General features: G+C 55.8%; 2 protein-coding genes across 7 annotated transcripts in view; both read right to left on the bottom strand.

Annotated features, from left to right (window-relative positions):
* Window positions 1–2,498, bottom strand: part of SLC38A8 (solute carrier family 38 member 8) — a 36,700-nt gene extending 34,202 nt beyond the window's left edge. Inside the window, exons 1-2 of the mRNA XM_057713618.1 lie at window positions 2,449–2,498; window positions 1,895–2,085 (exon numbers count right to left, since the gene is read on the bottom strand). Of these exons, the coding sequence (XP_057569601.1) occupies window positions 1,895–2,083 (189 nt within the window). The 5' untranslated portion in view covers window positions 2,084–2,085; window positions 2,449–2,498. The remainder of the gene's footprint in view (window positions 1–1,894; window positions 2,086–2,448) is intronic.
* Window positions 2,499–11,088: 8,590 nt separating this feature from the next.
* Window positions 11,089–14,939, bottom strand: part of MBTPS1 (membrane bound transcription factor peptidase, site 1) — a 52,134-nt gene continuing 48,283 nt past the window's right edge. For 5 of the 6 annotated variants that reach the window (XM_057713562.1, XM_057713559.1, XM_057713558.1 and 2 more), the window contains 2 exons: window positions 13,147–13,277; window positions 11,089–11,953 (listed from right to left, as the gene is read on the bottom strand). In XM_057713562.1, the coding sequence (XP_057569545.1) occupies window positions 11,757–11,953; window positions 13,147–13,277 (328 nt within the window). In that variant the 3' untranslated portion in view covers window positions 11,089–11,756. Of the gene's footprint in view, window positions 11,954–11,975; window positions 12,178–13,146; window positions 13,278–14,939 lie in introns of those variants that run through there. The other variant, XM_057713564.1, reaches the window with a different exon arrangement.

The raw sequence follows: 14,939 nt of genomic DNA, 5'->3' as shown, positions 1-14,939 counted from the left end.
GCAGCGGTTGCCAAGCTTTGTGGCACCAGGGACTGGTGTCATGGAAGACAATGTCTTCCGCAGACAGGGGTGGGGGGGGGTGGTTCAGGCGGTAATGTGAGCGATGGAGAGTGACGGGGGGCACCACATGCAGCTTCGCTCGGCCGCCTGCGGCTCACCTCCTGCAGCTCACCTCCTGCTGTGCGGCCCGGTGCCTAACAGGCTGGGGACCGTAATGGTCCGCACGGGAGTGGGGGACCCGCGAGAGGGTCCCTGAGCCTTTGAGCAGCCAGTTGGCAAAGAGCCCTTCCAGCCCCCGGCCAGGCCCGCCTCTCTTTGGAGGAAGGTCCAGGCTCGTTAATTTCATTAACCCTCCATTGCTAATGGGGCCATTAGAGACCTGGCACCGCTGGCCTCCCTGTGGCAGGGATGTTTAAACACGCCTCCTGTCCGAGTAGGGCCTTCTAAATGGGGACAGGGCAGAAGTCTCACCGGCTAAGAGAAAGGGAGAGTCAGGAAATGGGTGGGGGAGGGGGTGCTGATTACCAGCCTGATTTCTTCCCGGTTCAGGAGTCTCCACCTATTCATATTTGGGGTCCCCTCTCCTCAGGCCTGCCTGCTCCAGGTAGGATCTTTAGACCATCCACCCCAGCAGCATCTGTGTCACCCGGGAGCCAGACAGAGACACATGATCTCAGGCCCTCCCAGACCTGCTGAGTCAGCCCCGCACTCCCGCAAGGTGCTGGGAGACCCCACACAGAGCCCGGGGAGCGGGGTGCCACCTCCCTGCCTCAGTTCTGCCTGCCACCCTCGGACTGGCCCATCTGTGCCTGACCATGGGCCCCCCAACCTCCTCTATCACTGACCCTTTGAGCTGGAGGTCGGGCTCCCTGTTCTGGAAGGGCAGCCTTTGTGCTGCACACGGCCAAGCATAGCTCTGCTGCCCGTCACATGCACCTGGACAAGGCCTCCCATCTCAGTGCCGCCTCGGAGGGGTCTTCTCTGCCCCCCACCCCGCCCCACCCCCGCGGGTGTCATCCCATCCATCACACCACCTCATTCGACGTCTTGAATCCCGTCAGTTCCCCATTAGAACCACCTTCATGCGGATGGAGACCGCACTGTCTCAGACACCCGACACCAGACAGGCGCTCGTCCAGCACGCAGGTGGCTCGGGTTACCCTGGACACTCCACAGGACAGCATTTGGCGGCTTCCAGAAGGACAAGAAAGGCCCCGTGGGCCCACAAACGGTTAGAGCATGGCTGGTATCAGCCGGCTGCCATAAAAAAAACACTTGAGAGAATGCCCGTCAAAGAGGGTACCTCGAAAGGCCTGATTCCTACCAGCTCAAGGAAAAGACTGCTAATAAAATGAAGCTGTGCTAATTAGCAGCTCTTTCCCACTGAGGATGGTCAGGCCCTAGAACCTTCTGGGAAAGGAGGGAGTTCAGGCTCCACACACAGTCAGCAGAAGTTGCCGAACACCCCTGACACCATGCAGGCTGGGGGGGGGGCGTCGCAGCGGCCTCAGTTCTGATCTGCCCACAGGACTTGGGCTTTCGCTGTGGAGTCGAGACCGGTCGGCAAGATAAGTCAGTCAGTGATTCAGAGACAGCGTCTTCCCAGCCGAAAGGCCAGGTTCATTGGCTGCAGGTGCTGCACGTACAGCAGGGATGCGCCATGCCTCTACCTCCCACTCCCCCACCCCCTGCCTGGATGGGAGGCCCTCAGTCACAGAGAGGATGCTCTCAGCCCACGAGCTGAGCGGGACGGAAAAGCAAAAGCCACAGGAATAATTTCAAAGACAGGCAGCTCTGCAGAAGCAATGCTTAGGACCCTGCCTGGAAAATAGTCAGCTCACACCTGCCCCAGGAGAATCCCCACCCCCAACAAAAACGCTCCCCAAGAACTCACCAGCTCCACGAGGAAAGCGGGGACCACCCCACCCGCCTTGTGGAAGGCCCACGGGAAGTTGAGCAGGCCGGCGCCCAGCGCGGACTTCAGGAGAATGAAGACGGCGCCCAGCGAGGACAGGCCGGGGCTGGAGGCCACGGAAACCGTCTTTCCTGAGAGGGCTCTGCTTCCTGGGGTCTGACCCTCCATGGCTAGAAGCAGCAGAGGGGCGGAGAGAGGGGGTAGTCTTAGCACCATCTTCTCAGCTCACGCTATCCTTCCCCAGCTGGGATGGGTCTCTCCCCAATCCAGCCAGATCCAAGATGTCTGTCTCAACCACCCCGGCCTCTGCACCGCTCTTCCCGAGCCTCTGCTTCCCCTTTCCGAAGCATTGTGCAACCACCTTTCCCCTCAGCAAACACGGCCCGCCAGCTTCCAACCTTGTTTACTGGCACTCCTGCCCTCCCACTCAATGCCACCTGGACCGCCCACCCCCTTTCTCTTCTAAACCCCCAGCTCCTTCGTCCCCATCGCTGTTCTCGCCCACCCCCCTGCCTCCAGCCCTTGGTCCTTACCACCAAGTCCAATCTTCAAGGCGACAGAGAGTCCTGGGCCATCAGGGACGGGGACTCGGGCTCACTTCAGAGGCTTTGGGGGGGTAAGAGGAAGATTCCAGCTCTGCCAGGGTGGGCAAATGAGTCATGAATTATGGGAGCCTTAGAGAGCATATATTGGGGTCACATCCCCGAACCTAGGAGGACAGGGGCCAAGAGGTCAGGGTCATCTGTCCCAAGAGCTTGTAGCTTCTGAGACTTCTGGCCTGAGCAAGGGAGTCTTAAGACTCCCAGAGGCGGGGCCTTCCCGGCGGCCCCAAGGGTTAGAGGGAGCTCAGCTGGGAGCGATCAGGGGAGGCTGCACTGATTTCACCCAGCGACCTGGGCCCCGTCTCCAACACCTCCTCCCAGGGTGCCTCTCCCAGGCCCCCGTCCCCATCTGTCACCTGCTAGGAGCACCAAGCCTAGTCTCCCATCTGCAGAAGGGGGTCCATATGCCCTCCTCGGGGGGGCTGCAGACTCATACGTGCAAAGGCCCAGGCCGGCTTCATCGAGAGGCTCCCCAGACAAACGAACACACGAATCACCTGGGGGTCTTGTTCACAGGCAGATGCTGACCCGTCCCACCTGGGGTGGAGCCGAGAGTCCACATTTCTCACAAGCTCTGGGGAGGGAGGTGCTGCTAGTCCCTGGACCACACTTTGAGTAGAGGCCACTTCTCTGACCCAACACAGTCAGCTAAGGTGGCAGAATATTGGAAATGGTCCCAATCTGGGAAATGCAGGCCCGTGCAGGTCAGCTCTTGAGTTCAGAGGCGAACCTGTTAATTCCTGGCACCCAAGCTCAACCCCCCCCCGAAAGCATGTTAGAACACCGACTGTCGGGTCCATCGCTGGCATTTCTGACTCAGGGGATCTGGGGCCCCCTCCCGGGAACTGCTGTTTTAAGTTAAACATCTTCACTGCCTCCTACAAACAGTCCTTCTCTGTCGAGATCAGCACCAAAGGCTCTTCTCCTGTGGTCTCAACCCCCTGACCGTCCGCCTCCCTGCAGCGACTCTGTGTATGCTTTGCAGCCTCCGCCTGATCTGCTGAGAGCCAGGCTCTCCGCAGGTGCCAGGGGAAAGGGAGCCGGGAGCTGGACGGCATTGCTTCTGCTGCCACCACACAAGCGGTGCTCACCGTGACCCAGACGTAGCAAGTGCTGGACGGCTCCCCGAGTCCTCACGGCGAATCCCGACAGCTGTCAGTACCGTCTGTACGGAGCAGGACTTTCGCAGTTGGGGCAACTGGCTCAAAATGTGACTGCTGTGACAGTGTCATCTCAGAGCCAGCAGTGTCACGCTGCCTCCCGCACCCGCCCGGACTGTGACGGTGCCCTGGAGGGGAGTGGATGCGTAAGGGAGGGCATGAATGGGTGAGTGGAGGGCGGCACGAGGGGGGGCTGGGGCGCACGCGTCCAGAATTCACACGGCTCTCTCCCCCCACAACCACCCCGAGGCAGTGGAAGAGGAGATCAAGGGCCCTCACCCGGCCTGGCTTTGCACTCCTTAATCTTGGCTCCGGGCCCCCAGGGCACCCCCGTCCCTCCCGGGTCCCTCATTAGCTGCCCATTAACGTGCATGACTTAGAAATTGGCCACTGGGCTGTGAAATTCCATGTAATGGGGAAAACCTCTTAATTCTGAGGGGCTTTGATACGCACTCTGCCCAGTCCCAGGGCTGTGTGACCTTTCCCGGGGAGGAGAGGCGCCCCGTGGGGCCCCATCTGTGTGGGCGGGCGGCTCCGGTGGCACACGGGGCTCAGCTCAGCGCCCCGCACACAGCCCCGCGTCGGCCCCCAGGCGAGCACCCGTCCAGGGATGTTCCAGGGTCCCTCCTTTCTGTCTCCACGGAGTCTTGGTCACCTGACAGGTTGGGAACTTCAGGGAGAAAGTGACCTCAGCTCACTTCCGCGAACCTTTGTCCTCACATCCTTTAGAAAGTCCTGGGAGACAGACGGGGTGGGTCTCAGGAACCAGAGCGCCCAGGACTGTGGTCCAAGACTCACTGAGGTCCCCTGCAAAATGGTGGGAACAGCCCCTCCCTGCCCTGCAGGGCCCTTAGGAGGATCCGGTGGGAAGAGGGTTACTGTTGTTGAAATACACACAGGGCAAATCCCATCATCTGTACAGGTCTGTGTTTTTACCTCCACTGGCTTCTGAGCTTCCAAGATAATGTTCTGAACCTTGGCTGCACAATACCTGAGGGATCCTTCAAACTGCCGGTGCCCAGCCCACCCTCAGAGCTTAGATGAAGCTGGTCTGGACAGGCCGGGCTCTAGGATTTCTATAAAGCTCCCCAAGAGGTGCTGGCGTGCCATGAGGTGGAGAACCTTGGCCCTGAGCAGGGAGGGTCCCCACCACCCCGGTGAGCCTGAGCCCACAGCCCCAGCTTGGCCCTCAGAAGCAAGGGAGTGCGGAGGAGACCACAAGGGGCGTGCAACTGCACAAACCTCAAGTTCGCCTCTGAGGAGGTCGGGGCCTCGAGGTATCTGAGGGATCAGGAGTGAAGAGGCACAGTGGTCTGAGGCCTGGGCAGCAAGGGGAGACCGACAAAGGTGATTGGGAAAAGGTGCGGGGATTGACCTCTGAGCAGGTGTAACTAGGCCACAGGCCTCCACACGTTCACAAGGTCACCAGCAGACCCGCACGCAGGCCCAGTTGAGGGGTCGGTGGTCCTACCCAGTCACAGGCTCAGCCCCAAGTACACATGGCTGAGACTCCAAGTTCCTGGAAATCAACTTGGGCAAACAGCTCACTGTTTAGGCTTCGTGCTGCTTGGAGGACATGAAGTCTTCACGACCTTGATGAGTGACGGCAGGTGGAATGACTTTTAACCCACAGGTTCAGGGTTCAGGCTCCTATCTTCTGAACATCCCTCAACCTGGAGGGAGAGGGTGGAGGACGGCGCGGGCTCCTGCCTGCTGATAAGGGGTGGAGACTCAACAAGGGCTTCAGTAATGAAACTGGTTGGCACTCCTTTGAGAGTATTTTCTTGTTTCTAGTTTCAGGTTCACATTTGGATCCCAACAAATACCACCTATCGCCAGCTGTCAAAGCAGCCACAGGCCCAAGACTGGTAACTCAATCTGCAAGGTATACCCTCAGGGGGCACACAGAATGACAGACTTGGTTGACATTTAGGATTTTTAGGGGTTTTACCTAGGACAGGGTCAGGCAGGGATGCTTCATCTTTTTCAGCTTTCTGCCCTGGCCTGGCCCTCAAAAGGCAGCTTAATGAATGAAACAGACATTGAAAGAGTAAAGCCTCGGGTCTTCAGATACAGAAGCTCACCGACTTTTGAGGGCAGCAGTTAACCTCTGAGGGAAACAGACGACGGCTCAGGGACAGGAACCCAGTGTGGTCGGTGGGCTGCATGAGGGCTCCCAAAGACGTCCTCACCCTCATTCCAGAACTTGTGGCTGTGCCTGTCACCGGGCAAAGGGACTCTGCAGATGAGACCAACTCCAGACCTTGAGAGGGGGCGCGTATCCTGGGTGGCCTCGGTGGGCCCTAAACGTCATCACAGTGTCCTGAGAACAGGGACACAGGAGGGGTGGGAGGGCAGAGACGTGCTGACAGAAGCAGAGGGTGGAGTGGTGTGCCCTGGAGGAGGCGGAGGGGCCCCAGCCAAGGGATGCGGGCGCCTTCAGAAGCTGGAAAAGGCCAGGAAATCAATCTCCTCGAAGCCTCCAGAGGGAACCAGCCCCGATTTCAGCTGCACGAGACTGATTTTGGAGTTCCAACCTCAGGAACTGCAGGGAGTAAATGTGCTATTTTAAGCCTGGTAACTTGTTACAGCAGCAGCAGGAAACGGGCATACCCAGAACCCGGATGGTCGGGCACACCTGAGAGGCTGAAGGGCCACGGTCTTCCTACCCTCTGACCCCGCAGCTCCACAGCAGAGGTCTCCTCTTAGCAGCAGAGCAGAGACTGGGAGCCTCTGGGTGACACACGGCCCAAGGGCACAGGCCTTGCTGCCCACCCCCCTCCCCACCCTATGGAAGGGCTGCTGCCCTGAGTTATGACCCAGAGTTCCTCTCTGGATGAAGGAAGAGAAACTGCACCTTGGTGTGTGAAGGTGAAAGGAAGCATCACCGACCAGCCTCAATGCTCGCCTTCCTCCACCCCCACCCGCTGCATCCAAAGGAAGCGGCACCTGGAAGGCGTTAGCGGCCAGGCCGGAGGCCGAGTCCTCGTCACCTGGGTCCTTGACCTCCAGGTCCATGTTGATGTAGGGTCTGGGGAGCCAGAGAGCCAGCCTCTCCCCGTCTCCAGGCCAGGGGCTCCCACCTGGCCTGTTCACAAGAATCCCCTGGGGAGATCTGGGTGGGGTTTTATGGTAAAATTACATACAATTCACCATTTTAGCCCAAGTGTACAGCTGTGTCATTTTGTGCATTCACAGTGCTGTGCAACCGTCACCACTGCTTAGTTCCAGAACATTTCCAGACCCCAGCACGCCCTCCCCCGGCCGGAAGCAGCACTCCCCCGCCTCCTGCCTGCACGGCCGCTCTGGGCGCTTCACGCAGACGGGGCCCCACACTATGAGCGCAGTGTTTGCGAGCCTCCGCCACGTTGCAGCGCCACCGGCGCTTGGCTGCCTTTAAGGCCGACCAGGCCGCCCGCCCTCACCCAGTCACCCACCTGATGGGCACGTGGGTACTTTCCATCTTCTGGCTACCGTGACGAGTGCAGCTAGGAACTTCCACGTACAAGTTTTTGTTTGAACACCTGTTTTCAATTCCTTTAGGTCTACACGTAGGAGTTCAATAGCTGGGTTCTATGGTCGTTCTGTTTACCTTGGGGACTTTCCCAAACAGATCTCCAGGCTCTTCCCAAGGAGCATATGATTTAGTAAGTCTAGAGAAAGGACCAGGTAACTATGCTTAAGACGCTCACCTGCATAGCCCTCATGTCACCAGCAAAGTAAACCAACATTCTGTGTGTTAATATCTTCTTAAGGGCACCGCTGAAAAAAAAAATCACGAATTTTTTTCCTCTGGAAAGTTCTCACTCTAAATATGATAGCCCTTTAACTCACTTCATTTCGTGGCCAGTAAAGCTAAGTAGCACCCCCCCTCCATTATTATGAGCAAGGGGGCATCCTTCCCACCATAAGAAAAGAGGAAGCAGTCTGGCATTGGGGGGCTCAGAGCTCAGGCCCAGGCCAGACCTGGGCCGGAATGCTGGTCCCACCTCGGTTTTCTCACCTGAGAAATGGTGGGAGCATCACGGGGCGGCTGAGACCCCCAGACCCCATAATGCACGCAAGACATCGCCAACGCCAGGCCAGCGGTGCACTCAGCAGAGGAAGCACCGTTGTTCTGGGCAGGCTCACCGAGCACAGGCCTATTCTGGTGGGAGGTCCTCAGGGTCCTGGTGCCCGGGCACTGGAGGGCTAAGTGCATGTGCAGGGAAGACCCCAGACCCGTGTGCTGACAGGGTGGGGCTAAGGGAGGGTGGGGGTGCCCTGCTGACCCCATTTCTGGCCCATCTCCACAGAGTAAGGGTGCTGCCTGGCTAGATGTGCATAGTTAGGGACCAGCCCTGGGGCCCGACGGGGACCCCAGGACCCCCGAGGACTCCCAGACCTATCTGTGGTTGTGCTGGGTTGGCGCCTCCTGTTTTCAGTTTTTAAAAGAAATAGAGCCCGTTCCCTAGAACAATAAGAGTTCACGTCAGGGCATGAAAAGGAATCTTCAAAGCAGCAAGCAGGCCTCAGGAACATCTGTCACCATGAAGGGACACATGACATAACTGAGCGCTGCCTCTGTGTCAGGCCTGGGGCTATATGATGTCAGAGAAGGCCCACGGGCAGCAAGTGGCCAGGCAGGAACTGGATGGACCCCAGGCGGCCTGAGTCTACAGCCAGGGCCCTGAATGGTGACCTCATCTGTGGAACATTCCTCCCACGTGGACCTGGGTATCCCAGCACCAACAGTCGACAAGGCCCCCACCTTGGGCAGGGCAGCACACAGCAGACCCCATCAACTGGTCCTCCAGAGAGCCAATCCGTGCTCTGTATGCTTGCCCCACTGAAGCCCTCTCACCAGCTGAGTCTCACTGCTCCTTCGCCACTTCCCTCCTCCCCGACTCTGGCGCAGGGCGCGCAGCTCCCGACGATACCGTTCTGGCTGGCAAACAGGAAAGGATCTGCACGTCTGTGAGACAGCTGCTCGTGGCAGGCACGTTCCGTGCCAGGCCTCGGTACTGCTGACCATCACCTGTACGTGACCCCCCATGTAGGGTCCCCTCTGGAGCGGCAGGAACACAGGGCCCTAAAACTCTTGGTACCTTAACAGCTCTCCTTTGTTGTCGACCTGGCCTTGATATATGGCCTGGGGGTCCATACTTGTCCATCTCTGTCCTCGTCCTGTCCCAACTATGTGACCTTACCAACGCCCACACCCAAAGCACACACAGGTGCACCAAGACTGCCGTGAGAGCACTCGAGGCTGGGCCAGGGGCTCCACCCAGTAAAGGGGAAGCTGGTCTCCGCAGAGCAAGCAGGGCAGCGACAGGTCTCAGCACAGGGAAGGGACGGAGCAGGAGAGCCTGTCGCCAAGGCAAGCAACACGTGTAGATGCAGAGCTCCAAGTCTGGGCGAGGGATCCTCCCAGCAAGTGGGAATGGGAGACCCCCAAGTCCAGGGCCCACCTTTTAGGGACGAGGTATCCAAGTCCCCAAAGAGACAGGTGAACCCAAGGTCTGTAACCAGTGTGGAGACTAAGTGCCCAACTCAATGCTCTGGGGTCTGGAACGTCATTTCACAGCCACATGGCTACAGCTTTAGGATGCCCTTACAACAGAGCTGGAGGAACGCTCTCTAGTTGATAAATTTTTCTAATTCAACCATTCGCTGACATCAAAACTGGGAGATTTCGCATTCTCCAGACTACAGGCTTCTCTTGAAAGATGAAGCCATCCCCGAGACGGGGCCTGGGCGCTCAGGTGAGTCCCCACTCCCAGGACCTGACTGGCCTGTGGGACCCCAGCTTTCACAGTGCTGGGGGCAGGTGGTAAGCCGTCTACACCTGTGGAGGGCAGGTAGGGAGACCAGAGGCTCCTAACAATTGGTGCACAAGTCCCTTGCTCTGAGGTGTTGAAGGTATGCTGAGGTCCAGGGTATCTCTGAGGACGACACACCACTGAGAGCTGCAGATGCCAACATTCTCAGGGCTGCCGGGGACAGGGAGAGCCCTGCAGGGCCCTCAGCAATGCCTCTAAATCCTCGAAGTGAGAGCAGCCAAGGAATGTGGTTAAAAGCCGCCAGGTCACCGCTGTGACCTGCCAAGGGTGACAGGTGGCAGGGAGAGTCAGGTGCTGGCAGCTCCGCCCTCACCCCTCGGCCTGGGCCATTCTCTTCCCAGGACCTCACCAGCAACCCGATCCCACATGGCTTCGGCCCTCTCCGGTCAGTCTATCCTCACCTGTGATCTGAAAGCCAACGTTTGGCCACTTGGAGGACAGAAAACAGACTGTACAAGCAGAGGTTAAAAATTAACAGGCTGCTTTGGATTAGGCAATGGTTTCTTAGAAATGGCCCTGACAGATAAAATGGACTTCCTCAAAATGAAAAGCTCTGAATGCTTGTAAGGACACCATCGGGAGAGTAAAAAGACAATTGACAAAATGAAAGAAACTATTTGCAAGTCATATACCTCATAAGGGACTTACATCTGGAATATATGAAGAACTCTTACAAGTCGATGATAAAAGGACAACTCAGTTAAAAAACGGGCAAAGGATTGAAACGGACATTTCTCCAAAGAAGACATAAAAATGGCCAATAGATACATGAAAAGATGCTCCACATCATCACTCTCTAGGGAAATGCAAATCAAACCACAAGGTATCACTTCACACCCACGAGGGGGCTACTGTCGAGAAGACGGGTATAACAGTAAGTGCTGGTGAGGATGTGGAGAAGCTGGGGCCCTCACACTCTGCTGGCAGGAATGTAAAATGGTGAAGCGGCTTTGGAAAAAGAGTTTGGTGGTTCCTCAAAAAGTGAAGCATAAAGCTTTAGGACTTTACTTCTAGGTGTCAACCCAACAGAAATGAACACTTATGTCCACACCAAAAATGGTACACGCATGCTCAAAGCAACACTATTCACAACAGACACAAAGTGGAAACAGCTCAGATGTCCATCGAGTGAGGATAAAGAAAATACGATCTCCATACGACAGAGTGGTATTCAGGTCTAGAGAGGAGTGAAGTACTGAGACAGCTACAACGTGGGTGAACCACTAAAACACCCTCCATGAGAGCAGCCAGTCCCCAAAGGCCATGTATTATGTGAGGCCGTTTACATGAAATGTTCAGAATAGGCAAACTCATAGAGACAGCAAATCAGTGCTTGCCTGGGGCTGTGGGGGAGAGGATAGAGGCTGAGCTGCCGCTGGGTGTAAGTTTTCTTTCGGAGGTGATGAAAATATTCTGGAACTACAGCGGTGACCGTTGTACAACGTTGTGAATATACTAAAAACCACTGAATATACACTTTCAGATGGAGTATTTTGCAGTATGTGAATTACATCCGAAAAAATATTTAACACACTGATTCAAAACCCATTCCAGGTTGTCATCAAAGAGAAATGGACAGGGGGGAAAGAGCCCGTTACACACTTCTTTTAGCTTCATACAGGTAATGCATATTTATTGAAAATTTTCTTCACCGACAATGGTGAAATCAAGACCCAAATTACAAAACATGATGGCAGTTGATACTTATAAAAATAAAGCGAAGGGCTATGTTTCACAGATTTGTGCAAGTTTCTTTCAAATCTCAGTCTGTCCTTTCATCAGAAAGGAGATCACGGCATCTGTGGTATTCCTCATGATGTAATAGTAAAAAACTGCATTCCGTCGACAAAAAAAATAGCTTTGCTTCCGAACAGCACAAGTCTTTAAAGTGACTTTTCCCCAACAATAAATATAGAAAATAGCCTTTATGGAGCACGTCTAGCTTGGTCAGAGCGGTTTCCTCCCCGACAGCCTTTAGAAGTTGTCTGAGTCTTTGGTGCACAGGCGGCCGGCGAGGTCTGACTCCAGGCTGCCCTGCGGGGTCCATCTTCGGCCTCAGCCCCGCACGACACAGCGACGGCCTGCTCTCCTCACCAGGGGCGGCCCACTCAGCAGAGGCCCTCAGCTGCTGCATGCGCCCAGCTGAAGGCTTGAGCCCTTCAGAGCAGAGGCCCCCTGGGACCCCATGGCTCCGCCCGCCGCCTACTGCAACCACCCTCAAAGGCGCTCCCCGGCTCTCAGGCCAGCCGGGCAAACGTCACACCGAGGGGGCCTTTGGTGGGTGAACCTGCTGCACGAGCTGTGGGCGCTTCACCCTGGGCTTCCTCCGCTTTGGCCTGCTCTTGGCCTTGTTGATCTGCACCACGAAGAAGGCCAGGACCACCATGGCTCCCAGGAAGGCAAAGACGGGAATGGTCTGGCCCACCTCCTGGTTGTAGCGGCCGGGCATGATCCCTGCAGGAGGACAGCGGGGATGGTCAGTCCGCACAGCCGCGGCCTCTGTGCCTACGAGACGAGCGGGGCTCGCAGTGACCCAGAGAAAGAATGAGAGAAACGCAGCCAGACTCTCAGATGGGCGGCTTCCTGGGGCAGGAGGTGGGGTGTGGGGTTTCCGCTCTGCCTCCCCCATCCAAGCGCCCCTCAGAAACCAGCATGGCCTTTCTTCTGCCACAGATGATCTGCAATGGGGACACCCCATTTCTGTTTTCATGAAAACCACAGAAGATGGACAAGTCTAGACACTGGGGGGAGAGGTGCTGGTGTCACACCAGCTGGGCAGGAGGAAGAGGTAAGGATGGCTGGGCACGCCCCCGCCACTGGGAAGACCTCCACAGATGCTACACGTGGTCAGGAACTGAGAGTGGCCACTGGAGGACCCTGGGTTTGTGCTGTCGCACAGCTCTAACTGAGCAACGCTGGGTTTCCAGAACTAACCGGCATCCGTGCACCCTGGAACCTGCAGGCAAGGCCCTCAGGAGCTTGACGTCAGCACACAAAGTTCCCAGGGTTGGACCACATGGGCCAGGGTACCCCTTCCAGATCCCTACAGTTTCTGGCCAATTCCTAGAACCAGGAGAAGAGCCCCTTGGGAGCTATAAACTTGTGCAAGAGCACAGGGATTTCCAGAGCGGAAGAGGAGCCCACTCTCTGCTGGAATGGCTTGGTCAGACTGTTCCAGATAAAGGACAACCTGCCCCTGACAGTCCAGTCAGGCCAAAGCCATTATCTGTGGGGGGAGGAAGGGGAAACATCTGACGTCACTTGGGGTGATGGACACCCCCGCATTTAACTGAGAATGCCAGTTCAGGGAAGTCCCATCCCAGGTGGGCTGGCACAGAGAATCAGTGAAGATGTCTGAGTTGAGGCTCGGGGGCCAGGCTGTGACAGATGGACATCATAAAAGAAATGCAAATTTGAAAATTCAGGTACGATTTTCTAAGAGACGACAGTGTGTTACTCCTTGAGGTCTGCTTCTGGCTTTGGCGATTTGCACCACGAAGAAAGCCAGGACCACCGTGGCTCCCAAGAAGGCAAAGACAGGACTGGCCTGGCCCACCTCCTGGGGGAGGGAGGGAGGGAGGGAGGGAGGCTCTTTTGAACCAACCATAGTACAATTCAGCCCAATAGTAAAGCGCCTAAGAACTGACCTCCAGGAATGTCCCAGGCTCCACTCTCTCCCGGGGACAAGGGTCTCACTTGAGGGCGATTCGATCGGAAGTTTGGTAACACCACCTTGTCCAGGTCAATGGAGAGTAACTTCTGGTGTTTCCAAAGATTACTTCAGGAAAATGGATTCAAACAAAATAAAAATAAGCCACTGTACTGACCCAAGAAGCTGAGCCAATCCCTAGGAAGCAGAATGTGATTTAAACAGAAATGTGAAATGATGTCCCATTTACATCTACCTAAACACAACCGTGGACAACCAGAAGGGCACTTCCAGGCCCCAAGACAGGAATGTCAAAGTCCATACACACAAGATTCAGTTCTAGAGGGTTTATAACACCACCAACATGAGCCTGTCTTGGCTTAAACTGGAAATGTCACCCAGCAGAAGGAGATGAAACTACACGTAATCTCTGGAAGGAGCTGGTGGACACTGGTGAGTGGACACGGCCCGGCCGGAAGGTACACAGTCTCCACTGCGAGGCAGCAGAGCCGTGGGCACTGCTCTCTGATGGACGCAAACCACCGCGGCAAAGGGGGCAGACTTGGTGCGGGGGTCCAGTCGTCACCTTGGTCCTCAAGGACACCACTCTCAGGAGGGAGAACCACACAGACAAACAAGTGGCCGAGGGGTGGACACAAACCATGGGAATAAAGGAACAAGCACCTGCCTCGCCTGCAGGGCCGGGATGATGACGGAAGGTAACACATGTGCTTTGCAAAATGTACTGGGCTCGTCACGACTCACCATTATTCTTATTACTAATTCTGAGACCTGAAGAACTTGTTCAGGCCAATACGACTTGTCACTGAGGAAGAAAGGCTGGTACACTGCCAAGAGCAGCTTGGGAAGACTCAGAGATCAAGCGAAGAGTGCAAATGGAAAACCTGAAGACTGTTCTGGCTAACATGAGGGGAAAGAACAGAATGTGCTTGCAAATTATGAACTCTCCATTTTTCTGCTTCTTATTCATTTGGAAATTGCTGGCCCATCTCTTACTTTGGCCAAGTGAAAGCAGAGTTCAGTTCTATCAGCAATCAGGATGAAGGTCAGCGGGAGGCCGGCGGATGCTGGCTCTGTCAAGAGGCCTTCTCAGCAGGAAGTAGATAAGCTGCTATCGTGCACATCCAGCTGGGCAACTGCTCAGAAAACGCCAACGAGTACTATAACCTGTACTATTTTATGTGATTTACCTTTACTTTTCAGGTTTAATCAGTCTGAAAATTAAACTGACAATGCTAAGTTACAGAATCAATGACATTTAAGCTTTATAACCCTGCAGATGAATATACAGGGGCTGTACTTTAATTCTCATGGTGCTTTCTGTTCTGGAATTTAATTACCTGGCAGTGGCCCCTTCTTCTTAAGCAGACGGGGTGACAGTGCACCACGTTCTCATTTGAGAATCTTACAACGTCCCGAGGGGAGGACAGAAGGTTAGCCTCGCCCAGGGGCTCCTCATGGGTCTGACATTCCTGCAGCTGTTCTGGGCGTGGAAGCCTGACGCCCAGGAGCAACACCGGGAAATGAGTTCTGGTTTCAGGGGCAGAGGGGACGCCTGCACTCAGCCCTGGGCCGACGGACCCTCAGCCTTTCCAGGGCTGTCTGGGGCTGTCTGACACTGTCTTGCATCGCTTCAGAGATTCAGAATCTAGACCTAGATCTAGGTCGCTGAGGGCTGAGAACAATTTCCAATAAGACATGCGATGCAAGATAACGGTGTATTAAGAAGGAATTCCTGAGAGCGACTGGAAATCAAATTCTAGGACCTGC

Source organism: Hippopotamus amphibius, chromosome 16 (genome assembly GCF_030028045.1).
Source record: "Hippopotamus amphibius kiboko isolate mHipAmp2 chromosome 16, mHipAmp2.hap2, whole genome shotgun sequence".
Classification (NCBI taxonomy): Eukaryota; Metazoa; Chordata; class Mammalia; order Artiodactyla; family Hippopotamidae; genus Hippopotamus; species Hippopotamus amphibius.
This window is presented reverse-complemented; position numbering and strand designations above follow the sequence as displayed.